This window comes from Myotis daubentonii, chromosome 16, assembly GCF_963259705.1.
Source record: "Myotis daubentonii chromosome 16, mMyoDau2.1, whole genome shotgun sequence".
In the NCBI taxonomy this organism is placed as follows: domain Eukaryota; kingdom Metazoa; phylum Chordata; class Mammalia; order Chiroptera; family Vespertilionidae; genus Myotis; species Myotis daubentonii.
The window spans coordinates 57,394,910-57,419,219 of record NC_081855.1 but is presented as its reverse complement, the minus strand read 5'-3'; the positions used below and the strand labels follow the sequence as shown (position 1 = coordinate 57,419,219).

At 64.6% G+C, this 24,310-nt stretch overlaps 3 protein-coding genes across 10 annotated transcripts; 2 read left to right on the top strand and 1 right to left on the bottom strand.

The window, feature by feature from the left end:
* Positions 1-304: 304 nt before the first annotated feature.
* LOC132219244 (cytochrome b-245 chaperone 1) lies at positions 305-5,536 on the top strand. 2 transcript variants are annotated; one of them, XM_059671610.1, is made up of 7 exons: positions 305-376; positions 1,026-1,149; positions 2,113-2,154; positions 2,649-2,722; positions 3,253-3,349; positions 3,895-4,039; positions 4,405-5,536. In XM_059671610.1, the coding sequence occupies exons 2-7, from the start codon at positions 1,065-1,067 to the stop codon at positions 4,523-4,525; spliced, it is 564 nt and encodes a 187-aa protein (XP_059527593.1). In that variant the 5' UTR covers positions 305-376; positions 1,026-1,064; the 3' UTR covers positions 4,526-5,536. The 2 variants fall into 2 exon arrangements, with proteins under 2 accessions (XP_059527593.1, XP_059527592.1); XM_059671609.1 differs by lacking the exon at positions 305-376 and adding an exon at positions 423-826.
* On the bottom strand, positions 5,479-15,751 carry HEXD (hexosaminidase D). 7 transcript variants are annotated; one of them, XM_059671599.1, is made up of 13 exons: positions 15,611-15,751; positions 13,422-13,558; positions 11,837-11,946; positions 10,441-10,528; positions 10,024-10,188; positions 9,539-9,722; positions 8,736-8,807; positions 8,208-8,403; positions 7,446-7,528; positions 7,064-7,142; positions 6,889-6,990; positions 6,394-6,483; positions 5,479-5,892 (listed from the first exon to the last, which is right to left on the bottom strand). In XM_059671599.1, the coding sequence occupies exons 1-13, from the start codon at positions 15,630-15,632 to the stop codon at positions 5,682-5,684; spliced, it is 1,539 nt and encodes a 512-aa protein (XP_059527582.1). In that variant the 5' UTR covers positions 15,633-15,751; the 3' UTR covers positions 5,479-5,681. The 7 variants fall into 7 exon arrangements, with proteins under 7 accessions (XP_059527582.1, XP_059527584.1, XP_059527583.1 ...); XM_059671601.1 differs by having other exon boundaries at positions 6,889-6,963; XM_059671600.1 differs by having other exon boundaries at positions 13,422-13,551; positions 15,607-15,747.
* Positions 15,752-16,036: 285 nt separating this feature from the next.
* On the top strand, positions 16,037-24,163 carry OGFOD3 (2-oxoglutarate and iron dependent oxygenase domain containing 3). The gene is made up of 9 exons (XM_059671608.1): positions 16,037-16,170; positions 16,767-16,984; positions 18,332-18,407; positions 19,482-19,524; positions 20,355-20,419; positions 20,978-21,034; positions 22,016-22,169; positions 22,797-22,920; positions 23,960-24,163. The coding sequence occupies exons 1-9, from the start codon at positions 16,097-16,099 to the stop codon at positions 24,094-24,096; spliced, it is 948 nt and encodes a 315-aa protein (XP_059527591.1). The 5' UTR covers positions 16,037-16,096; the 3' UTR covers positions 24,097-24,163.
* Positions 24,164-24,310: the final 147 nt, after the last annotated feature.

The following is a 24,310-nucleotide window of genomic DNA, read 5'->3' as shown; positions in this document are numbered from 1 at the left end:
ACACATCCACCCGCACACGTCGTGCTGCGCATCTAAGGAAGGAACGGGAGCACCGTGCGGGGCCGTGCGCTGCTCCGAGGGCGCAAAGGGGCCCCGCACGGTGCCGGGGCGGTTGGTTGGGGGACCCCTCAGCCCCGCTCCCGGGGGTAAGTGCGGAAGTCGGCGCCGGCCGCGTTTCCTCCGCTCCTGGCGCCACGGTCCGGCCGTTGGAGGACGCGCCACCGCTCGCGTCAGCCAGGTGCCCAGCGCCCACCTCCGGGCTCCCGAGGCCCGAGGCCCCGCCCCGGAAGTCCGCCCCGCCCCGCCCCAGACCCGGAAGTGAGCGCCCGCCCCTCGGCCCCAGGCTCCGTCCCGCGCCCGCCGGTCCGCGTTCTCGGTAGGCGCCGGGCGGGGGCCGCCGTCGGGGTGGCGCGGGGGGCAGGCGGGCGCCGCCGTCGGGGGTGCGGGCGCGGGAGGCGACGCGGGGCTGCAGGGGCCCAGGCGGTGCCCTCGCTGCGCGGGCAGGTCCCGGAGGGAGCGCGGCGCTGCGGCCGCCGCTGTCCGGGGTTTGGGTTGACGTTGCAGGGACCCTCTGGGCGGCGCCCCAGAACCGGCCCCCGCGCCCGCGCCCTGCGGGCACCGGTCCGCCGGGTGCGCCTCCGCGCGTGCGGGTCAGCCGCTGGGGACGCACCGCGCAGCCGGTGCAGGGCGGACTCTGCCGAGATGAGACCTGCAGTTCCGGGTTTTGGCGGGACCGGCCCGGGGAAACGAGGGCGGCCCTCTGGGTTCTGGCGGGTCCCGGAGCCTGACGGCCACTGGGGCTCAGGTGCCTGAGACGGGTTTGCAGGCGAGCTGGGCGGCGGAGGGCAGGGCCCGTGGACGGTGTGAGTCCGAGAGGGCGCGCAGCCCCAGCGCAGTCAGTGTCGCCGAGCAGAGCAGGGCCTCGCTCCCAGAGGCAGCGGCCCCCGGGCCCCGGTGATCTGGGGGGCAGCTGGAGGGCCCGCGTCTGGCCAGTGGCCCCAGCTGTGCGTGTCCGCCCTCCCCAGCCGGCCTCCCGCTGAGCGTGGCGTCCGCGCGGCCCCGGGATGTACATGCAGGTGGAGACGCTCTCCGGTTCCCGCCTCCATCTGAAGAGGGCGCCGGGCATCCGGTCCTGGTCCCTGCTGGTCGGTAAGGGTTTCCATATTTCACCCCAAAGAAGAAACGTCACTTAGAAATAGGTGACAGTGACACTGAAGCTTTCCTTCCTTGTTTTACCACCGACCCCCCAGCCCAGCGCTGCCCTGTTCCTGTGTGTTCTCCCGGGTTTATGCTTCGTCTGCGCTGTTCTGCCTGATGTGTGTGTCTCGTCTTGTTCACTTGACATCCTTTAGTTAACACTGCATGCTCCTCTGAGCGCCCTTGTTACCCCACACACTTTAACAAATATGTTTTTATTGGTTTTATAGAGAGAAGAAGGGAGAGGGAGAGAGAGAAACATCCACCGGCTGCCTCCCGCATGCCCCCTGCTGGGGGTCGAGCCTGCAACCTCAGGCGTGTGCCCCTGCCGGGAACTGAACCTGTGACCTTCTGGTGCTCGGGGCAACCAACTGAGCCACATGGCCGGCCATGTTCCCCCTTCCACTGGCCCTCGTACACCTGCTCACGGGTGTCTGCTCTTCGCCGCAGGCCCACGTGACGCGTGACAGTGCGCCCTGTTTTCCCCCAAGTGGAGAGGCTGCCCTGGCCTCCATCCCCATCGCTGCCCATCAGAGGGCCCACTGGTGGGCAGCTGCCCCGGGTGGCCTGTCTCCAGTCCTTTCCCATGACCTGCACGTGGCCGCCTCCGTTTCTCCTCAGCTGTTGGGTTGTGACACATTACGTAGCCCTGTCTTCATTCCATACCCTATACCGTCGGGGTAACCCCCACGCTGGCTCCTCCGGCCGACTCCCAGTCAGCTCCGGGTCCTCACGGAGCCGGATGTGGCACCTGCATACTGTGAATGGCACATGCCATTTTGTGAAGGAACTCCCCGCTTCTGAGCCTGGTGGTCTCTCCCTGCTCCCCGCCCCGCAGCCATGGCTGGTCCTGGGGAGGGGGCGGGCCCTGGGCTGGCGGGGTCCCACAGTAAGGTCCCTGCTTTCTCTCTGCAGGAATCCTGTCTATCGGCCTGGCTGCTGCCTACTACAGTGCAGGTGAGAGGCAGCGTCTGCTCCCGCAACTTCCTGGCTCTTTGGAAAACAGAGAGAAGTAGGAAACCCCATCATCGGTGACCCACCAAGGCCCAGCCTCGGGGAACGCCGCCCGCCCCTCTGCCTCCTAGGGGCCCGCGGGCGCAGCCGCACGGCTGTGTGCTGGTGGCTTCTCCCTCATGCCCGGCACTCCTCACTGTGTCTTGGGCATTTTCCTGGGTCAACAGAGATTCCTCGAGAGGGCGCTCTCTTGTATCTGCTTAGGCTCTGTTGCGGGTTGAGCCGTACTCTCAGGCCCCCTCCTCTCCCCTCCACAAGCCATGCTGTGATTGGCAGACACCCGGCTGCCTGCCTCCAGTAGACGCCAGAGGGAGCGGGCAGAGCTGGTGCAGCTGAGCGTCTGGGAGAGCGGCCGCCCTGGGGGGAGGGACCCCTGTGGGCCCACAGCCTGCGCTCTCTGCTGCTGCTCTCATGGGCCGTGTCCTGTTTGTCCCCAGATAGTCTGGGCTGGAAGATCTTCTACGTCACCGGCTGCCTGTTCGTGGCCGTGCAGAACCTAGAGGACTGGGAGGTAAGGCCGCGGCAGCTCGGCTCCCTGCTGAGACCAGCGCAGGGCTCCTGGGAGCTGGGCTCGGCCCTGGTGCCTGTCCGGCGTTGCTCCTGAACCCTTTTTCTCCTAGAAGCTCTTCGTGGCTGTTTTTACCCAAATTCTTTCCTCCCGAGGTCGCCGCAGCGCAGAATGAAACGGGGCCAGTCCGCTTCCTCGGTGGCCCCCCCTCTCCCCTGTCCCTCTTCCTGACCCTTTGAGCTGCCTGGCCCTGTGCTGCTCCCTGAACCCGTTCCCTCGTTGGGTGACCTTGGCCACTGTACTTGTCCTTGAACACCTGCCTCGAGGCCCCAGGCCCCTGCGCTCACTCCTGTCAGGGTCTCGGTCAGGCTGCAGGTGTTTGGCTTTGGCAGAGCAGCTTGGGCGCTGGTGTTGGGTTCTCACTGGGATGGGAAGGGCGAGGGTGGGACAGTCGGCGAGCCAGGCCCTCTGGGGTTCGTGTGGGCGGCTCCTGCCCTGCGGCCAGCGGCCGGTGACCCCGTGGCCGTTTCCAGGAAGCCATCTTCGACAAGAGCACCGGCAAGGTCGTGCTGAAGACGTTCAGCTTGTACAAGAAGCTGCTGACCCTCCTCCGAGCAGGCCACGACCAGGGTGAGGCGTTGGGACTGAACGGGACACGGGCTACCCCGGGCTGGACGGGGCAGCGAGGGCTGAGTGACGGCTGGGACTGGGCCTGAGGCCTGGGTCCAAGCTGGCTGCCCGGTAATCAGGGTTGTATCCCGCCTCGGGGGGGGATGTGGGGGCCCCTCGACACGGCCTGGCCCGAGGCTACTGCCAGGCAGCCCCAGCTCATTGCCCGGCCACTCAGGACCAGGAAGGCACTCTCAGCCATTGGGGAGATGAAGCAGAAAGACGGGGGGACAGGCAGGCCTTTCGAGGCCACGATGGGCCAGGTGTTCCTTCTCACCAGACTGGCCGTGACCCCGCAGCTGCAGGACCCTGCGCTGTGGCCACTGACCTGCGACACCAAAGGTTGGGGGTCTGGCTGTCTCCTGGGGTTCGGCCTCGGACACAGTGACCGACGCTTTCTGCTTCATGGCAAGCGTGGCATGGCCTCTGCAGAGTGGCCCGGAAGTGACCGTGCCCGCACCCAGGTGGGGGGACGCTGCCCCTGACCCGCCCGCCCTGCCCCCCAGTGGTGGTCCTGCTGAATGACATCCGGGACGTGAACGTGGAGGAGGAGAAGGTGCGCTACTTCGGGAAGGGCTACGTGGTGGTGCTGCGCTTCTCCACCGGCTTCTCACACCCGCTCACCCAGAGCGCCATCATGGGCCACCACAGGTGAGCGAGGACGGGGCTGGGACTGGCCAGGGCTGCTGCCTGGGGCCCTCGCCCATCACAACAGACGCCCAGCGTGGCGGGGCACAGGGGAAGAGGACCATGGGGAGGCTGGGGCAGGCGTGCCTCCACCGCTAGGCGATGTCGGGGTCCCCATGAGGACAGGCAGAGCATGGGGACCTCAAGGGGTTCCAGCGGGACAGGGCGGGGCAGGGGCCAGGTGAGGATGGGGACCAGGACGGAAGGTGCTGGGTCCTGGTGGGGAGCTCTCGGGTGTGGGAGGTGCATGGTTTGGGTGAGCGGCTGTGGTCTTTCTGGGTGCACCTCTCCCGTGGTAACCGCCCTCCCTCCGGTGCCGCCCGGCCCAGCGATGTGGAAGCCGTCGCCAGGCTCATCACCAGCTTCCTGGAGCTGCACCGCCCGGAGAGCCCCGAGGAGCCGTCTCAGAGCAGCGACAGCGAGGCCGACAGCCCCGCCGAGCAGGGCTGACCGGGAGCCCGCGGCCGTGGATCTGATGGTGCCTCAGCAGGCCAGCCTTCCTCCTCGCCACCCAGCTGTGTCCCCGGCAGCCCCCGGGCGGGGCCCTGGGCCACTCCTGCTACTTGCTGCTGCCCTCTGCTTAGAGCCACGGCTGGGCTCCAAGGCGCCCGGGGAGGGTGTGGCCTCGGCTCTGCCTCCGGGAGCCAGGCGGCCGGCGTGGGTGCGGTGGGTGGCCTGGTCTGGGCTTACCCACCCCACAGCCGACCAGCCGGGTGTGCTCCAGCCTCTGAAAGGGGAGGGGGGGCAGGCTCCCCAGGGCACGGCCTGAGGCTGGTGTTCCTGCACCCGACTGAGGTTGGCCACACGGTCCCTGGGGAATTCAGCTCCAAGGTCACCGCCAGGCTTCAGCTTGCCTTGGACCAACCAGGATGGTGCTGGGCTGTCTTGGGCAGATCCCCTCCCATCCCGTCCCCTCGGCCTCGGCAAAGCCTGCGTGGCGAGAAGAGGTTCTCCCAGCCTCGTGCACTGTTTCAAGCTGGGGCCTCGCGCTGAGAAGCCAGATGCAGCTTCTCTAGAACCTGAGAAGACCTGTCGGCCGGGCCCCTTTGTGGGGCAGGAAGTGGGCTGCACCCACGGAACTGGGCACCGAGCACCAGCGGGCAGAGCCTGGATCGCCCATGGGGCTGCGCTGCCGGGTGACATGGACCGCGGTCTCTGTGGGTCTCCCTTCTCAGCAGGGGCTGCGACCGGCCCTTGGCTTGAGCACAGGGGGCTCGGACCTGCTCGAGTTGGGTTCCAAATGAACCGCTGTGCCGGGCTGTGCACGTCTGCTCCCCTGGGGGCTGAGAGCCGCTTGCCCCCCACACACCCCGGGTGGGATTGTTGTGGACCCTCCAGGCCCTGTGAACACCTGAGAGCAGCCAGGCGGTAGCGAGGTCCGTCACATTCCTGCCAGCCTGACCTCTAGCTTCTACTCTCTTTATTTCACGAGAATTAAAGTTCTGCGTGCAGATCAGTGAACAGGCCCTACGGGCGTCTCCTCCCGTTTCAGCCCCTTCTCCCCATGACCACCTGCGCCGAGGGGCCTGCTGCCTGGTGTCCTGGGCTCAGCAGGAGGCGAGTGTTGGGCAGACAGAGCTGGACGGGGTGTGGGAGGCCCATCTCCTCAGGGGCCCTGGCCTGCGTCGGGGCCGGGGCCGGGGCCGGCTGGTGGGGGTGGGGGGCTGGCGGCCTCGAGGTCCTGCAGCAGCGCCTGCAGCTGCCCCAAGCTGGGGTGCACGTTCTCCTGCAGCCACTCCTCCACGGTGTCCTCGGGGAAGACGCGGTGCAGGGCGGCCGCCAGCTCCTGCGCGAGGCCGCTCCACCTGCCCAGGAGACTGAGAGCCCGGCAGCCGTGAGGGTCCCGCGCATCGGAGCAGCCCGTGCCTCAGTTTACCCATCCGTGCAACGTGCTGTCGCATTGTTGGGAATCAATGACTGAGGACACATTTTAACATCTGAACCTGGGATTTCCTTAGGACCTACACCCATCAACGGTGCACAGCACTGACACTCAGCAGGGACAGTCTGCACAGAGCCCAGTGCCCAGAGGACTGGCTGGCAGGACCCTGTCTCCTTGGTGCCAGGGAGGATGCGGGCTCATGCCAGCTGGGGGGCCAGGATGGGCCCCGGTGGTCTGGCTCCACAGTGAGCCTGGACCCTGCCCGGTCATTCTGGTCACCCTCCCTCCTCAGGCTGGGAACACGCTGGCTTCACTAACGTTCAGGGGCACCTGGGAATCCAGGCTCGGGACAGCCGGTGGCCACAGAGCACAGCCCCCGTGTGGCAGAGGACGCCAGCTCCAGGGTGGGCGCGGCGGGGGCGGGGGCGGGGGCTACCTGAGCGCCTGGGGCTGGATGTGCTGGATCATGACTGGGTGGATGAGCTTCCGCCTGCGGTGGTAGGGGCTGAACCAGCCGGTCACATACCTGGGGGAAGCGCCACACAGGTGGGCCCCGAGGACGGGGGCCAGGAAGCCTCGGGGGTTTTCAGTGACACCTCTGAGGCCATTCCAGTCTCCCAGACATTTGAACAGGTTGTTTTCCCCCCAGAAAGTTTTGGTGCAGGATGGGCAGGCCCTCGCCCTGGGTGTGTGTGGGGGGGCACTCCCCTGTGCCCCCTCTCCCCTGTGCCCACACTCCCCTGTGCCCCCTCTCCCCTGTGCCCCCTCTCCCCTGTGCCCCCCCTCGCCCGTGCCCACACTCCCCTGTGCCCCCTCTTGCCTGTGCCCACACTGCCCTGTGCCCACTCTCCCCTGTGCCCCCTCTCCCTGGTGCCCCCTCTCCCCTGTGCCCATTCTCCCCTGTGCCCCCTCTTGCCCAGGCCCCGCTCACCTGTCCGTCTGCAGCATCTCGTCCACAGAGCTGCGCAGGTGCAGGCTGACTTGGACGACGAGGGCCAGGATGTCACTGCCAGGGAAGGAGCCGGTCCCCTCACTGCACAGAGAACCCAGGCGCTGAGATGGGGCCGGGCGTGAGGGGGGGGGCAGCGCGGAGGCTCGGGGGTCACCTCAGGACGCCGGCGATTTCCAGGCTCGAGATCCCAAGCAGGTGCTGCACGCGTGCCCTCACGTCCTCGGTGAAGCCTCCTGAAACCCAGCAGAGGTGGCAGGTCCGTCGCCGCTCCGGGCACATCATGGCGCTCCCATGGCGCCCACCTCCCCAGCCCACCGGCACCGGCGCCGGGATGTCCCTGCAGCCGAGGCAGAAGCGCTGTCCTGCCCGAGGCGGCATGGGTTTCTTCTCGGGGTTCGCTGTGTCCGGGGACACGCTCCCCTGACCTCCTAGCCTGTCTCGGTGGCGGGTGGTGGCGAGTGGGGCAGGAGCCTCGCCCGGAACCGCTGGGGAAGGCCGCAGCCAGCCCCGGCCTCCGGGAGAGCAGGGCACCTTACCGTGTAGGAGCGACTGCAGGCAAACGGCCAGGGACGGGATGCCCACGGGCAGCAGCTCACACAGCACAGAGAAGTGGTCGTACCTGAGCCCACGGGAGAGGGCGCTCAGCTCCCGCTCCCGGCAGCAGACCTGGCACCCGTCCCTGCACCAGGGCGGCACTGAGAAGCGTCTGCAGAGCTGGCTGCTGCCTCGGGAAACACCCTGGGCTCCCGGGTGTGCAGGCCCACCCGCCGCCCAGCCGGGCTCAATGCTCTGGTCGCCACCCTGAAATCCTCAGGGTTCGGCTTTGTGAGTGAGGGCGAGGGCATGGCTCCCCTCAAAGGCCCTGCCTCCAGCCGCCGCGGGTCCGCTCTCCCTGCCCTTGGTGCCGGGCCACCTGCCTCTCCCCTGGCCCCAGTCCGAGGTGGGACTTGACCAGGACCAGGGTCCTTTCATAGCTCAGATCTGCAACTGGTATGAAATCGTGAAGAGCCAGTTTCTGTCCTGGTCCCCACTGTGCATGAGCCGCTGCGTGTGGCCTCCCGGAGGCTGCAGACGGTGGACGGGCACGCGGGTCCCCGGGCGGGGCCAGGAGGGCAGCATGCCCTGGGCAGGGTTTGGGGGCAGCTGCAGGGTGTGAGGGACCCTGGCTGCTCCCCCCCCATCCACAGAGCATCTCCCCCCCCGCCCCCCATCAGAGGCCCAGCCTGCATGGCGAGGAGGGCGGTGTGTCCTGGCCACGGAGCTGCCTTGCCCTCCAGGACGGGCTCCGGGCGGCTCACCTCTGCCAGCCGGTCAGGATGATGCCCTGCAGTGTGTCCTTCCGCCCTTGGGCCGCCACCTGCAGCCACTGCAGGTTGTTCCGGAGGTGGTGCTCGACGGGGGGCAGGGCCTGGCTGGGCCCCGTGGCCCCCTTGAAGGCGCTGGCGGCCCACAGCCGGGGGAAGCCGCACTGCCGGTACTTCTCCATGAGGAGGGCTGACGAGACAGGGGGAGGTGTGCCTGGGCCAGGGCCGAGGAGGCTGCGGCCACCAAGCCCGGAACACGTGGCCCGACACCCGCCGTGTGGAGGGAAGCCACAGGAGCCCACGCCGGCCTGGACGGCGCCCTCTCAGGGAGCCCACCTCCCGCCCCCACAGGACAGGCCACCCCGTGAGGACCGGCCACAGGACACGCAGGCTGGGACCCGGCCCCCCAGGGAGAGTCTGCGGTGAAGCAGAGGCAGCTCCGGCTCTGATGAGCCAGGAAAGAGGCCCCGTGTCCCCCCAGGCATCAGGTGACAGGGCCACCCACAGCGACTCGGTACTGACCCTTGCCCTGCACATCCAGGTCGGCCCCGTAGTCCCAGAGCACTGGCTCCACCAGCTGCGGCACCCCGGACGCTGCAGGCAAGAGGCTGTCAGTGCCCGGCCGGCGGAACGCCCCGGCCCCCGCTGCTTGCATGAAAAGGGGACACACACCATCTTTTCTACACGCTCCACACTGCACTGCTCACGGTGGAAATGCCACGCCAGGAGCCAGCCAGCCCTGGGATAGCCCGGCCCCAGGAGCCCCAACCCAGCCCCGCGGCCCAGCACTCCCCTGGGGGCACCAGGCCCAGGGGCAACAGGACGTGCACTAATTGGATTTAATTGTAACAAACCCAAGTTCAAACCCAGGGGGCCACGTGCGGGTGCTGGCTGAGCCTTGCGGAGGGTGGGCCTCCACGTGGGCACCGGGGCACCGTCCCAGCTCTGGCCAGAGTTGTGAGTGACCACACCAACCTCCCGTCTCCGCCCAAAGCCTCAGGCCAGGACCTCACCAGCGTCCGTGCCGGGCAGGCCGAGCCGGCGGAGGGCCAGAGGGCGGGAAGCAGGGCTCCCTGGGGCCCAGCCGCCCACCCCCGATGGCCAGGGCCCCAGGCCTCATGGCCGCCCCAGGGCGGACCCAGCGCTCCCATCCTCCTGCCAGGCTCTAAGGTGCCTTCCAGGGGGAGGGCGTTTCCGTGTGAGGACATTTAAACCGTGGCCGACGGGACTGTGGATGGCAAAGCTCCGCTGCGTTTGAACTCAGTCCCCTGAGCAGACGGGGCTCAGCAGCAGCCGGCGCCTCCTCCCGTGGACGCGCCGCTGACCTGACAGCTGGTCCTCGGGGATGTCCCGCAGCATGTCGTCCCACACCAGCGGCGTCGTGGCCGGGTGCCGGGCCCGCACGTGGCTGGCCACGGCCCTCATGTGGGACAGACACAGCGTGGCTGTGGTGTTCTGCTCCTGCTGCAGCCACTGCCTCGAGGCCTCGCCCTCCCCGAGGTAATAGACCTGGAGGAGGGAAGACAGGCCCGCTGGCCTCCAACTGCCCGGGAGCACCCAGGGCCGGGGCACAGGCACGGGAGGCGGCGGCAGAGGAGGGCGACCTGCCTCTTCGCCGAGACCTGAACTCCCCCTCGAGGGTCCCTTCCACGGCAGCGCGAGGGGAAGAAGCAGATGTCCACCACGCCTGCCCTCTCTATCGTGGGCGTGTGGGCACGTGGGCTGTTTTTCCCCCAAGGTGGGGGGCGGCCTTGACGTGACGACACGGGAGCCTGTGGACCTGGGGGCAGAGACCTGACGCAGCACCCACCTCGTCGCAGCCGATGTGGAGCCACCGGGCTCCCGGGTGCAGCTCCAGCACCTGGTCGACCATGGCTCCCACCAGCGCCAGCGACTCCGCCTCGTGCGGGTTCAGGGTGTTGGGGAAAAGCGCCACTTCTCGGAGGTGGGCGAGAGCCTCATGCTTCAGCACAAACTGCAGGAGGGGACGTGAGGGGGGTGCTGGTCACACGGGGAGAGAAGCTCACGCCCGGACCGGACAGGCCGCCTCTGGGTTCAAACTTCCGACAGCGGCTGGAGGTCCCTGCCCAGCAGGTCTGACCCTCAGCCGGGCACGCCTGTCCGCAGGGACTTCTGAGAGCCTGTCCCTGCAGCGCCGGCTGCTTCCAGCCGACGCGCCCCCGACCCCCACACCTGGGCGCAGGCGACGCCCGTCCGGCCCACTTACCTCCATGTGCCCGAACGTCTGCACCAAGGGGACCACCTCGAGCTCGTGCGCGGCGGCCAGACGCAGGACCTCCGTGACCTCGCTGGGGCTGCGAGACAGGGTCCCAGCTCCGCTCACACTCCCCTGGCCTCCTCGCCAGCGCCCAGGACTCTCCCAAGGAAGCTACGCGGCTAACACCGAAAAGCTCCACAATATTCTGGGGTTTCAGAGATGCTCCTGCTCTGGGACTTGGGCCGTCACGGCCTCAAGTGACATTCGCTGTTCACCAGCTATTCTCACCCAAACCCCAGGACGCCGGAGTCCCTGCACCAGAAACTGCCACACGAGGGGTCATGGCAGCGCAGGTTGGCGGGCGGGCCGAGGGCAAATTCCCCGCGGGCGTCAGTGCGGCCGTGACCTAAAAACGGCTTCTACGCGATTAAAGGGTTCAGAGAAATGTTCCCGTGTCCACTGATGGTTTTGTTGGGACACAGCCACGCCCAGTCATTCACATGTCACCTGTGGCTGGCCACGGCCCTCACATGGGACAGCTACTGTGGTAACAGACCAGCCGGGCACAGCCTGAAATGCTCCCTGTCTAGTCTTTTTTTTAAAAAATGTATTTCTTGCCGAAACCGGTTTGGCTCAGTGGATAGAGCGTCGCCCTGCGGACTCAGGGGTCCCAGGTTCGATTCCGGTCAGGGGCATGTACCTGGGTTGCGGGCACATCCCCAGTGGGAGATGTGCAGGAGGCAGCTGATCGATGTTTCTCTCTCATCAATGTTTCTAACTCTCTATCTCTCTCCCTTCCTCTCTGTAAAAAATCAATAAAATATATTAAAAAAAATGTATTTCTTATTGATTTCAGAGAGAAAAGGAGAGGGAGAGAGATAGGAACATCACTGATGAGAATCACTGACAGCCGGGCATGTGCCCTGACCGGGAATTGAACCGTGACCTCCTGGTTCATAGGTTGACGCTCAACCACTGAGCCGCACCGGTCAGGCTGGGCTGTTTGTTACTGATTCACATGGACACCGTGATCTCGAAGGCCGCGGGGGGCACCCGGAGCACCATGTCCGATGTCATGAACTCTGAGCCTCTCCCCTTTAACCTCCACCTTCCCATGGGGACCCCCTGTGGCCTCCTCCCCCCGCCTGGCACCTGACAGAGCTCCTCCCCGCCCTTCACACCTGCGGCACCAAGATCACGCCCCGTGGGGATCACGGCTTCGCTTACTTTCTCTACTATTCTGTGAACTCGCTTTATGTCTACAGCTGAAGACGTGCATTTAAAACGACAGACGGGATTATCTCACTGTCGTGAACTTCTCGCCTGCCCTGCCCGCACCCCCAGGTTGCCGCCCCCACCCCTCCACCCCGTTTTCTCTGCAGGTGGCGACCCTCGCGGGCGGTACCTGTACGCGTGCGGGGCCCTCAGCAGCCTCAGGGGACCCTCGTAGGGAAACGTGTCTTCGTACTCGATGAGGAGGCCGCTGGCGCCCAGGGCACGGAACAGCGGGAAGATCTGGGGAGAGGGGCGTGAGCAAGTGACACGGGCAGCACGCAGCGTCTCTCGCTCTGCACACGGTCTCTGTCGGACTCCTCTCCTCCCTGGAAACTGTCACCTGGAACGTGCGCTCTGTGTCATGTCAGTCAAACACTCTAACGCAGTGACATGTTCAAGGGACACTGGGTGAGGGGACCACTCGCGCTACAGCAGCTGCCCCTGAACAGCAGCTCACGGCGGGTAAGCTGGGGGGAGGCCGGGCCAGCAGGGCAGGCGGCCACAGTCAAGAGCAGCTCACAGGAGACGGGGGCCGGCTGGGCTGGGGTGGGTGGTGTGCGGCTGGAAGGAACCTCAGAGGAAGTGGGGCCCGGCTGGCGTGGCTCAGTGGTTGAGCGCCGACCTATGAACCAAGAGGTCACAGTTCAATTCCCGGTCTGGGCACCTGCCTGGGTTGTGGGCTCCATCCCCAGGGTGGGGCGTGCAGGAGGCAGCCGATCCATGATTTTCTCTGATCGTTGGTGTTTCTCTCTCTCCCTCTCCCTTCCTCTCTGAAATCAATAAAAATATATTTAAAAAAATAAAAGGGAGCATAGTGGCTGGACCTGGCTACCTCACAGGCCTCCTCCCCCCTCCCCATTACGCCATCTTTATTTCAAAGGATATGAACTCCTGCCCTCAAGGATTGCTAGGACTAGGTCGTGTGTACGACACAGAGCTGGGACCTCCTTCCCGTCTGGCGCCACGCAGGGTGACAGCGGTGCCCTGTGGGCACCAGGGAAGGCCCCTGCAGATACGGGAACAGCAGCCCGTGCCCAGGCGAGGGCCGTCCCAGAGCTCGTCTGACCTGTCCACTCCTGTGGGCATTGCTGGCAAAGTGTTCTTTCCCTAGAGCAGCGGTTCTCAACCTGTGGGTCCGACCCCTTCGGCGGGCGAGCGACCCTTTCACAGGGGGCGCCTGAGACCATCCTGCAGATCCGATATTTCCGTGACGATTCATCACAGTAGCAACATGACAGTGATGAAGTAGCAACGAACATAATTTTATGGTTGGGTCACAACATGAGGAGCTGTATTTAAAGGGCCAGAAGGTTGGAAACCGCTGCCCTAGAGCCTGAGGCGTTCTGAGACAGGCTGCAGGGAAGGAGGGCGTCAGCTGGGAGGAGAAATCAGCCGTAATGCGTCATAAAACCGTAATCGGTAATTAACTGTAAATTACAAAACCACCGACACCCTCACCTCCTGTCGACAATGTCAGGAGTCCTGGTCACAGGTGCGAGGGGCCAGGGGTTGAACGTATCGTTTTGGGGGACACATTCAGCCCACGGTGAAGAGGTTGGGGGTCTCTTCATCCTGTTTTTCCTTTGACTCTCCTGGCTGCTCTGTGGCCCAGCCAGACCCCGCGGCTGAGCTCTGAGCACACATTTCTACAGGACACTGCCCGCACCTTTAGAGACCAACCCGGGGGCTCCCCTCGAGGTAAAGGGGGCTCCCACCTCCGAGAGGTACGAGACCTTCGGCGGGGCTCCTTTAAGGTCCAGGTGCACAAACCGCATCTTGAACGGCGAGGAGCCCGACATCTCGCCGTCTTGGGGGAAGTCACACGACAGACCTCTTGTCCGGGCCCTTCTTCCTGGTAGAGAGAGTCGGAGTTAGGAGCGAGCCCCTGCTTCCTGTCCAGCTCAGCTACTAGCGAGGAGGAAACACTCCCCCAAACCGGCTCCCACATCACGGCGTGTGTCTCAGTGTGAACACGGCTCCCACATCACGGCGTGTGTCTCAGTGTGAACACGGCTCCCACATCAAGGCATGTGTCTCAGTGTGAACACGGCTCCCACATCACGGCGTGTGTCTCAGTGTGATCACAGCTCACACATCAAGGCATGTGTCTCAGTGTGAACACGGCTCACACATCAAGGCGTGTGTCTCAGTGTGAACACGGCTCACACATCAAGGCGTGTGTCTCAGTGTGAACACAGCTCACACATCAAGGCGTGTGTCTCAGTGTGATCACGGCTCCCACATCACGGCGTGTGTCTCAGTGTGATCCGCCCCTGAAGGGTCCCAGCACTGGTCCCCTCATCAGAGGCTCTGGTCTGGTAACACGCGTGCCTGCAGGGATCCTCCCGTCTTAAAGGCCCTTCCTCCGCGAAAACAGGCAGGTGTCTCCAAACACCATGTCAGGCCCCACAATACGTCTTAGTAGAAAGTTTATCCTCAATTTTATTTTCCTTTGGATAACATCACGAATATTTACGTTTCTAGAGCTGACGTCAGCCGCTTGCACGCAGAAGCTGCAAACATTTCCGCTAGATCAGAGAGAACTGCCCAGGATTTAGACAGGCCATGGGTTGGCATGTTGAATAACCACATCGTTCACCTGAAACTCATATAATACTGCATGTCGACTGTACCTGAATTTTTTTAAGGGCAAAAATTTTAATTGTTGGGAAAATGGATGAGCCACACGTGTCTCAGGGCTGGCTGGTTTATGCTGATGTGAAGGGAGTGTTTGGATGACAATGAAGCAGCTGGAAATAGTGAAATTTTTTTTTTCTAGTATAAGAGCACAGAGGATTCATGGGAAAAGAAACCCTTGCTATATTGGTCAGAGATACCGTTCAGTAACTCCAACTACGCCTCCGCACAGGAGTCTGTAGTGCAGAGGGGAGACAAAATAGATGCATCCAGAAACCAATCCACTTGATGTCTTTTAAAAAGGAATTACAGCCCCAGCCGTTTGCTCAGAGGTTAGTGTCTCGGGTTTGATTCCAGTTAAGGGCACACATCTTGGTTGCAGGCTCAACCCCTGGCCCTGGTCAGGCGCCTGCAGGAAGCAACTAATTGATGTGTCTCTCACATCGATGTTTCTCTGTGTCTCTCCCCCTCCTTCCATTCTCTGTAAAAATCAATGGGAAAATATCCTCAGGTGAGGATTAACAACAAAGAAATCATATTCAAGGCAATCTCAGTGACGAAATTCTTAAGGCAACTACCCAGCCAAGGGGGTAGATGAAATGTATGAAAAAACATTCTGAAAAACGGCAATGCTTTTTAAAGCTGAATTGTTTTAAAATCTTACAAAGCAAAAGGACTTTTCAGCGAATAGATTTAAAAGAGGCATTTCGAGCTGAGAAATCTGCGTTGGTCATGTGTGCGTCTCCTATTCAGACAGAAATCCCGTTACTCCTGTAACAATGGGGTAAAAAGAGCGGCGACTGTTGCACGTGAGGATTATTTTTTATTATTGATTTTTAGAGAGGAAGGGCTTGGGAGGGAAACATTCCTGCTCTCCCGACGGGCTGCCTCCTGCACGCCCCCCGCTGGGCACTGAGCCCCTGGCCGGGAATCAATCAACCTGACACCTTCCCGCCGGCTTCCCGCTAAAACGCAAAGGAACCGAAGCGAGAAGTCGGCTCCAGCTCGTGAGCGCGAATTCCTTTGCTTCCCTCCTGCGAGAAGCTACAGAACTGAGATCCTTTCAGGGACTCGGGCCGCTGTCCCTGTCCGTTTCCGCAGCTCTGTGGCTGGTTCCGCGGCTCCCAGGTCGGGGCCCACGGCCCGGAGTGGCCTTCGATGGCACCCCCGTCCCCAGCGCCAGGACTGCGGGGCAGAACTCTTCAGTCCGACAGGCCCGGACGGTTCCGCTCCCCCCGCCCCGCATCCCCATCAGGAAGCGACTCACCTTCTTCAGACTCACTTCCCATGAACGAGCCTCATTGCTAACTCGGCGTATCCAGAATCCTAGGTGCCTCGACAGGGCTGGTTCCGACTCACTCCCGACCCAGAGGGCCTGCGGGTCCCCTGCTGAGCACCATGTGCCGGCGCTCGGGGTGGCAGACCCCACCCAGAGGGCGCGGGCGCTGGAGGAGGGCGCGGACCCCGGGGAGGAGGCGCCGGGAGGGGGAGGCGCGCGGCACCCAGAGGCTCGGAGCTCCGCGGGTTCCAGGCGGGCGGGGCGGGGTGCCTGCCGGGTGCGCGCCCGGGTCCGCTGGCAGCGCTCGGCTGGCGATTGCTCGGGTCTGGCCGCCAGCCCCGGAGTGGACGGCCGAGCGTGTCGCCCCGCGTCCCCGGCCGCGCCTGCCTCGCGCTCCCTCTCGCGCCGCTCGTCCCGGCTCCGGCGGCTCCGGCGGCTCCCGCGTTCGACCCGGCTCCGTGGCGGGCTGGCCCGATGGCGCCTCAGCGGAGGGGCGCGCCCAAGGCGCCCGAAGGCAGCGGGACGGCCGAACGCAGGCGCCCGAGCAGGTACTGGCAGCCCGAGGGAGGACGAGAGCTGGGCGGCAGCGGGCCGGGCCGTGGGCGTGGCCGGAGGGGGCTGCCGATGGGCGTGGTCTGTCTGGAGGTGGGCGGGGCCTTCTGATGGAGGCGGGGCTGCCCTGCGGGGTGGTCTGTCTGGAGGTGGGCGGGGTCTTCCGCGGGAGGCGGGGCTTCCCTGGGAGTATCATCCAAAGAGGGCGTGGTCTGTCAGGGTGGGCGGGGCTGTCGTGTGGGTGGGTGGGGCCAGCAGAATCCCGCCCCCACCGGCACCCTCAGTCAGCCTGGCAGCCCAAAGCCGGGGTGGCTTGGGCCGGGGATCACGGGGTGGAAGGAGGGCTCACCGCCCGAAACCTTTACTGACCCCCAAACCCGTGTGTGGCGATGGCTCCACGCCGGACTCCCCACATTCCCACCGCACTCCACCCCCTGGCAGGTCCTCTGTTGATTGACAGTAGCTCTGACCGCGGTTAGTGTAGGGACAGGTCAGGGCTGCGAGCCGCGGTGGACATGCCTCTGGTCGCCATGGTCTGCCTTCCCGCCCACGCCGGTGCCGGTGGGGACCACGGTGTGCGTTCTGTCCTCAGCATGAAGAGTGCCCGGGCGCCGCGGGAGGTGCGGAGGAAGTGGCTGAGAGCCGCCGTCCTGGGGGCTGCTGCTGCGCTCGCCGCGCTCCTGCTCTGGGGCAGCCCGGGGGGCGATGACGGGGTCACCGAGGTCCTGGCTCGCCGCGGTGAGATCCTGCCCGGCAGGTTCATTGAGGTGCCCTGCTCCGAGGATTATAACAGTCACCGGCGATTTGAAGGTAGGTGGCGCCCTGGGGACCCAGGAAGGGGCGGCGCGTTAGCAGGAAATGCGGTGTGTTTAACATGCGTATCTTTTGCTACAGGGAGAAGGTGGGGATCAGGTGGAAAGGGTGGGGGTGGCAGGTGACCTTTGCCCCTCCCCGGGTTTGTTACGCACACCTGGGCTGGGGAGTGCCGGTGTTTCAGGCCTTGCGCAGGGCAGGCCCGTTGGTCACCTTGGAGGACCTGGGAGGCCGGGGCCAGGGATTCACGGAGGCCCCGCACTGTGGCTGCTGCCCGTTGGAGGAGGCTTGCCCGGAGGGTGCACGGGATTGGAGAGAGAGGACTGCGGACGTGGAAACCAGCAAAGGCATTGTCTGCAGAAACGTGCAATCGGGAACGTCAGTCAGAGGCCCTACTCTCACCTGGGCGCCTGTCCCATCCTGGGGCCCTCGGCTCTGAGAGGCAGGAGGAGGGCGAGGTCAGGGTCTGGTTAAGGGCCGCGGGTTGTGTCCGCAGGTGCCCCGAGGCCGAGAGCCGGCGGGTTCAGCACCCTGGAGAGAGCGCCGACCTCGGCGGAGCGGGGCCTAGGCCGTGAGACCCGCGCCCTCGGGCCTCCGGCAGCAGCACATTCCCGCGCGGTCCCCTGCTCCGTGGACGCTGTCTCCGTTTGACCAGCCGCAGCCTGAGCGGCCGGGTTTTACAGGCAGAAGTCAGTTTCTCTTAGAGCAGGGCTTGGAGCTTGAACCAAGGAATTGCCAGGTCCTTCCACCAGGGGGCGCTGTTGAGCTGCACATAAGGGGGTGTAACGGGACGAATGCAATGCGGGGTGGCAGGGGGCGGGGGTCCTCCTGCGGCTGAGCGCGGGGAAGGCGCGGGCCCTGTGGGTGGCCTTTCCCTCTGGGGCCCAGGGTTCAGGAGGCCTTTTTCGGTGGCTGGAACTGGAGAAGTTTGCTTCCCACCCATTTAATAATTCATCGACATTACACACCGTTGGAATGGGGGGGGGGGATTCGTGGTTAATGGGGAGGGGTATCAGGTTTGGGAAGATGGCCAAGCTCTGGGGCTGGGTGGGGCGATGGCTGCACAGCCAGGCGAGTGCGCTTTTATGCCATTGAAATACCCGCGTAAAAACGGCTAAAGCAGCAGGTTTTGTGACGTGTGTTTTACCACAATAAAAAAACAGCGGGCATGTATCTTACAGCCTCTGGGCAGCCCTTCGCCAGCCCTCTCCTCTCATAGGGGAGAGAAGCAGGAGGGGACTCCTCACACTGGGGGCCGCATCCCACAAAACCCCATTGTCCCCCGGGAGGGCCTCCCACAGGCTGTTATCGGCCGACCTCTCACCCCGGCTCCTCTCTCTCCAGGCTGCTCCCCTACCAAGTGTGGCCGGGGCATCACCGACGCCGTCATCACCAGGGACGAGGCCCGGCGGGTCCGCAGGTAGGACGGAGGGACGGATGGACGCACCCTCGAGCTTCCGTCCCGAGCCAGCAGGAATCCGGGGCTGGGGGCGCGGAGCAGGAGGGGAGCTGAGAATTCCTACTAACAGGATGACTTAGAGAATTCATTTACAATTTCCTGTGTGCTCCCAAGACAAGGGTAGGCGTGTCTGGTTTCCAGGAAAGGCTGCTGCCTGCTGTGAAGCGGGTTCCTCCCCGGAAAGCGGTTCTGACCCGTTCGGGTGGTCGGGTCGGGTGCTGCCTGCGTAGAGTGTTCGCCCACAGCAGGGGTCACTCCGTACTGGCTCCATGTCCTCCAGAACTGGGTGGGGATGAGTCCTTCCGCCGCTGGCAGTGACTCGTGTCGGGCAGGAGTCTTACTCAGAAGCAGGTGGGTTTTTCCTGGTTGAAATCTTAAAAACAGGATTTTCACGCTTAGACTTTCCGACGCGCTGTTCAGACACAGAATGTCTTTGGAAGCGAGTGGTGGGTGGGGCGGAGGCTCGCCCTTGGGCTGCGGTCAACATTGTTGGCGTCTGCAAGCCGCAAGCCGCAAGCCACAAGCCGGACGCCGAGCGAGTCCCGATGGGAGGTGCTCCCGTCCCGTTCCAGACGACGCTGTGGGCTCTTTGGCGAGGGCACTGGCTTAGGGTTGACCTTCCGGGCAGCTTGTTGGGCGCTGCAAGCACCTGCTCGAGGCGCTGGAGGCTCTTGCCTCCTCGGGTCAGTGGTCCTGTCAGGTCAGCGGGGCCACCACGCGGCCTCGACTCCCTGACCTGGGGGTCCCAGAGGCTGCCCCCCAGCCTGTGGAGACAGGACAGGGACCCCCTGGGGGCAGTGCAGCCACTCAGCACGGCAGACGGCCGTGGAGCCCACTTGTTCCCGAGCCGTGTTCTGTGTTGTCAACAGATGATAAAACATCGCCGTTCACTCACTGAGCTTTGGAAGTTGAGCCGTGGTCTCACCATGTGCTTACAGCCTGTTTGTGTTGCATTGATCGTGGGCGTGGCGCTGGCCTACCCATATCGTAGGTGAGGTGACTAACAAGTTTGACCTAAAATGATCTCTCCCGCAGCATAGCGGAGAAGGGGCTGTCCCTGGGAGGATCCGACGGAGGGGTGAGTTGTATGCAATTCCTGCTTCCGTTTTCTCTTGGCTCCTTTGTTTAATAAATGTCTTTATTTATGTCAGAGAGAGAGAGGGAGAGGGAGAGAGAGAGAGAAACATCGATGAGAGAGAAACATTGCTCGGCTGCCTCCTGCACCCCCTACGGGGATCGAGCCCACAGTCCAGGCATGTGTCCTGACCGGGAATCGGACGGGACCTCCTAGTGCATGGGACGTTAGTTTGAAATCTTGTTTCCTTGCGATCTCATTCGTTTGAGTGCTCGTTGGCTTGAGATCTCGTTGGCTTGAGTTCTCGTGTGGTTTCCTGAACTGGGTCCTCTGGGCGCGTGGAGCGCGGGAAGATTCCTTCTGCGTGGTTTGCTGACCCTGAGTTCTGGCACCACCTGCACCTTACCCCGTCTCGGTGTAGAAACTCCTCGCCGACTCACCCACAGACTTTGCTGGAATGTCTGAATATGCCTGTGATCACCTGCCTGACCTTTTTTGAATATATATTTAAAGAAGAACGATTTTAAATATAATAGTGTTACGTACAATAAACATTAATATTTCAAGTAAAGTTATTTTAAATATAATAATACTAGAGGCCCAGTGCACGGATTCGTGCACCGGTGGAGTGCCTTGGCCTGGCCTGCGCCCTCTCGCAATCCGGGACCCCTCAGGGATGTCGGACTGCCGGTTTTGGCCCAATCCTTGCAGGCCAGCCCGAGGGACCCCACCGGTGCACAAACCCATGCACCAGGCCTCTCCTAAGCATATAAGATCTTTGGTTAATCTCCTCCCGCCCTCCCCCTCACGCTCTGCTCCACCGTCTCTTGCAGGCGTCCATCTTGGACTTGCACTCGGGCGCCCTGTCTGTGGGGAAGCACTTTGTGAACCTGTACAGGTGAGAGTCCGTGGGCAGTGGCCCCCTCGGCACGACCTGAACTCGGGGTCTGAGCACGCCTTGGCAGGGGCACCAGCGAGGCTGCATCGGCGGCTCTGAGTCCTGGGTAAACCGTGACATTTGCCGCGGGAACGCGGGCCGGCAAGGACCGGAAGGCATGGCCCTTCTCTGAGGCAGCTTCCTTGTTCTTCAAGCTTCAGGGGCCGTCTAGCATCGGGCTTCTCGGGGAGCTGGGACCTGCTCAGGGCTCAGGCCCGGGGCCGCGGGCGAGCGGGAGAGGTGAGGCCGGCCGGCTCCCCGTGAGCCGTGTGAGCCTCCGTGGGGTCGGAGGGATTCTGACGGCTCTCGGGGCCAGGAGAAGCCCAGACACCCGCAGCCCCGTGACCAGCACCCTCCGTGGGCTCGGCCGTCCTGGCCCCTTCCTGCCCTTTATCCTCAGGTGTCGCCGTCCAAACAGATCCGACCTGCAGGCCTGGCAGCTCTCAGGGGCCCGTGGGCCGCCTGGGGGAAGACGGAATCTCACGGTGTGACACGCGTTAACACTCCTTACTCCCTCAGGTACTTCGGGGATAAAGTGGAGAACATCTTCTCAGAGGAGGACTTCCAGGTGTACCGGTGAGGAGGGCCAGGGCCGCGTGGTGGCGGGGCCGGGCGGGGGGGGGCGGAGCCAGGCAGGGCCGCCTCCTGCCCTCGAGCTGAGCCAGCTGGCCTGTCGGTGAGCACGTGGCACAGGGCAGCACGCCTCTGTGGGTCCTGCTAGATGGTCTCGACCACCAATGACCCGTCAGGGCCCCGGCCGGAAGCGGCGGCCAGTGCGAGGCGGGTCACAGAGCCAGGCAGGCCCCCAGCCTCGTCACGGCCCCACGAGCGGCTGCCTGGTCCTGCAAGGGCTGGAGACGGAACGTCGATGTCCGAGTGAGACATCGATCGGCTGCCTCCTGCGCACCTCCTGCGTGACCTGGGCATGTGCCCTGAGCGGGGATCGAACCGAGACCTCCTGGATCCTGGGCCGATGCTCACCCACTAAGCCGCGCCACCAGGCGAGATCGGTGTTCCTGCTGGGACGTCTGTCTGTGCGCAGTCAGGGCCCTTGCCGGGCGGGCGTGTCCTCAGCTGGGGCGGCCCGTGGCGTGGAAAGGTCGGGGTGACGGACACTGTCGTGCTCAAGCTGTCCCACTCGGGACGTCATTTTAGGACCTGGCACAGGGTTGCAGGTGTGCGGCCTGGAGCCCAGCCCCCTGGACATGCCAGGGAGGGGCCTGTGTCCCCGTAGGCCAGCCCCTGGCCACGCACGGCTCACCCTCAGTCCGGGCCTCCACGCTGCCCGGGAACCTGTGGGCGTGGGACGGGCGCTCACCTCCTGCCGCTGCCCGTCTGTCCCGTGGGACTGCCCAGACGGCTGGTGCCGTGTCACTCCTCCAAGGGGCTGGTCCTCAGGGTCCGGGTCTCGCACACGATGCCCTGTGACACGGGTGCGGGGCGCTGTGTGCATGTCCATCTTCCGCCTTCCTCCAGTCCAGCCCCGGTGGGCACGGCGGGACCGTGGGGAATCCTCCCCTCCGAGGCCATCGGCCCCGCTGACCATGTCCTCCGCAGGGACGTGCGGCAGAAGGTCCAGCTCGCGATCGCCCAGGCCTTCGGCATCAGCGCGTCCTCGCTGTACCTGACGAAGCCCACCTTCTTCTCCCGCATCAACAGCACCGAGGCCCGCACGGCCCATGACGAGTACTGGCACGCGCACGTGGACAAGGTGGGCCTCCGGGCGGCGGCGGGGGCACGCACCGGGCGCTTGTCCGCGGCCAGCCCGGCGCGGCTCTGCCCGGGCGTCCAAGGTGTTCTCTGTGGGATGCATGTTACCGTGTTGTTTTTATGTGTGTGTATTTTTTTATATTTTTTTTATTGATGTCAGAGAGGAAGGGAGAGGGAGAGAAAGAAACATCCGTGATGAGAGAGAATCATGCACGGATCGGCTGCCTCCTGCACGCCCCACCCTGGGGACGGAGCCCGCAACCCGGGCCTGTGCCCTGACCGGGGATCAAACCGTCACCTCCTGGCTCCTAGGTTGATGCTCAACCACTGAGCCACGCCGGCCGGGCGCCCCTGGTTTTTAAAAAGCTTTGCTCCTCCCCCGAGAAAGCGCAGGAGCTCTTGTTGCCGCCCTCGCCCTGCGCGGCGACGCGTTGGCCATGGGTCCCGCACCTGCGACTCCTGGGGGCACGGGCCGGGCTGTGACCGTGCGGGATCCCAGGCAGGGCCAGACGTGGGTGCAAGGAAAGCGCCCCTGAGGAGAGGCGGCGGGAGAGCCTGGTGCCTGACGCCCTCGCGGGAAGAGCAGGTGCCGGCTCAGCTCAGCGGTGCCGCTCCCCCTCGCCCGCAGGTGACCTATGGCTCCTTCGACTACACCTCGCTGCTGTACCTCTCCGACTACCTGGACGACTTCGGCGGGGGCCGGTTCGTGTTCATGGAGGAGGGGGCCAACAAGACGGTGGAGCCCAGAGCAGGTGGGACGTGCAGGCGGCCCTGGGTGGGGTTTCTGGGGCGGGCGCCGCGTTTATGGAGCGCCTGCTGTGTGCCCAGCTTTGCCTGGATCTGTGTCCGCTGGGCTGAGACCCCGGGGACCCATCTGTCCGAGGGTGAGGCAGCGTGTCCTCAGGCTCTGCTGTCCCGGCCGAGTGGCTCCCACGCCTGCCCGGCCCCATGTGCCCGGCCCCCCTGCACCTGCCCTGTGCTCCGCCCCGACCCTCCCCAGCGGGACCCAGCAGCTAACAATGTCAGGGAGACTGAGCTCAGGGCCCTGCTGCCCCCACAGTGGGACAGGGCACTGCCATCGACCTTGCATTAAGCACATGGCTCATCCCCTCCCTCTGGGACCTGTCGGGAAGGAAAGCCAGGTCCTGGGGGGGAGCGTGCGGTGTCCCCTGGGGCTCCCGGAGGGCGTTTTAAGCCCAATAAATGCTTGAGTAGAACTTCTGTATCGTGAGGCCCCACTGTAAGCCACAGTGTTATCACAGACCCCCCAGCGTGGCCCCAGGGCGCACACACCTGCCACATCTCCTGGTGCCTGGACAACAGGCCTGGGGTGCCCTCGCCCTGCCCCGAGGGCCCGCCCACCACTCCCCCAGATGCTGCGGGTTCCCTCCCTCTCGCCCTGCTCCCACGTGGGCTGTCCCGGGGGCAGGCAGTCCCGGGGGCAGGCAGTCCGGGGGGCAGGCAGTCCGGGGGGCAGGCAGTCCGGGGGCAGGCAGTCCGGGGGGCAGGCAGTCCGGGGCAGGCAGTCCCGGGGGGCAGGCAGTCCGGGGGCAGGCAGTCCGGGGGGCAGGCAGTCCGGGGGGCAGGCAGTCCGGGGGGCAGGCAGTCCGGGGGCAGGCAGTCCGGGGGGCAGGCAGTCCGGGGGGCAGGCAGTCCGGGGGGCAGGCAGTCCGGGGGCAGCAGTCCCGGTTGCTGTGGGGCTCCCCCCCTCCTGGGTCGTGGTGCGGTTTGGTCGGGTGCAGGTTGCAGGGCCACGCGTGGCCGGGGTCACATCTCTCTCCTCCTCCCCAGGCCGCGTGTCCTTCTTCACCTCGGGGTCCGAGAACCTGCACCGCGTGGAGAGGGTGCACTGGGGCACCCGCTATGCCGTCACCATCGCCTTCACCTGCAACCCCGACCACAGCATCGCCGACCCGGCCTTCACGTAGCGCCTGGGGGCGCCCGGCCGAGCCCCTCCCCTCTCGTCCCTCCCATGGAACAGGTGCCTTACAATCAGCTGCCTGCGACTGGCTCACGTCTCGGTTGTTTCACCTGCGAGTAGGGAGCCAGCCTTCTCCCCGCCCTGTGTCTGCTCTGGGTGCTGGGGGCACGGCCCCTTCCGCAGGACAGCGCCCTGTGCCCAGGTCGGAGTCCCATCGCCTG

What these genes read in the sequence shown, in the direction of transcription:
- LOC132219244 (XM_059671610.1), top strand. Translation starts at nt 1,065, where the DNA reads ATGTACATGCAGGTGGAGACGCTCTCCGGTTCCCGCCTCCATCTGAAG. An exon ending in GTCCTGGTCCCTGCTGGTCG is followed by an intron (nt 1,150 to 2,112) that starts GTAAGGGTTTCC and finishes TTCTCTCTGCAG; the next exon opens with GAATCCTGTCTATCGGCCTG. An exon ending in GCCATCATGGGCCACCACAG is followed by an intron (nt 4,040 to 4,404) that starts GTGAGCGAGGAC and finishes CGCCCGGCCCAG; the next exon opens with CGATGTGGAAGCCGTCGCCA.
- HEXD (XM_059671599.1), bottom strand. Translation starts at nt 15,632, where the DNA reads ATGGGAAGTGAGTCTGAAGAAG. An exon ending in TCCACATCGGCTGCGACGAG is followed by an intron (nt 9,723 to 10,023) that starts GTGGGTGCTGCG and finishes TCCCTCCTCCAG; the next exon opens with GTCTATTACCTCGGGGAGGG. An exon ending in ATCCTGACCGGCTGGCAGAG is followed by an intron (nt 7,529 to 8,207) that starts GTGAGCCGCCCG and finishes CCGTGGGCTCAG; the next exon opens with GTACGACCACTTCTCTGTGC.
- OGFOD3 (XM_059671608.1), top strand. Translation starts at nt 16,097, where the DNA reads ATGGCGCCTCAGCGGAGGGGCGCGCCCAAGGCGCCCGAAGGCAGCGGG. An exon ending in GAGGCCCGGCGGGTCCGCAG is followed by an intron (nt 18,408 to 19,481) that starts GTAGGACGGAGG and finishes TCTCTCCCGCAG; the next exon opens with CATAGCGGAGAAGGGGCTGT. An exon ending in CACTTTGTGAACCTGTACAG is followed by an intron (nt 20,420 to 20,977) that starts GTGAGAGTCCGT and finishes TTACTCCCTCAG; the next exon opens with GTACTTCGGGGATAAAGTGG.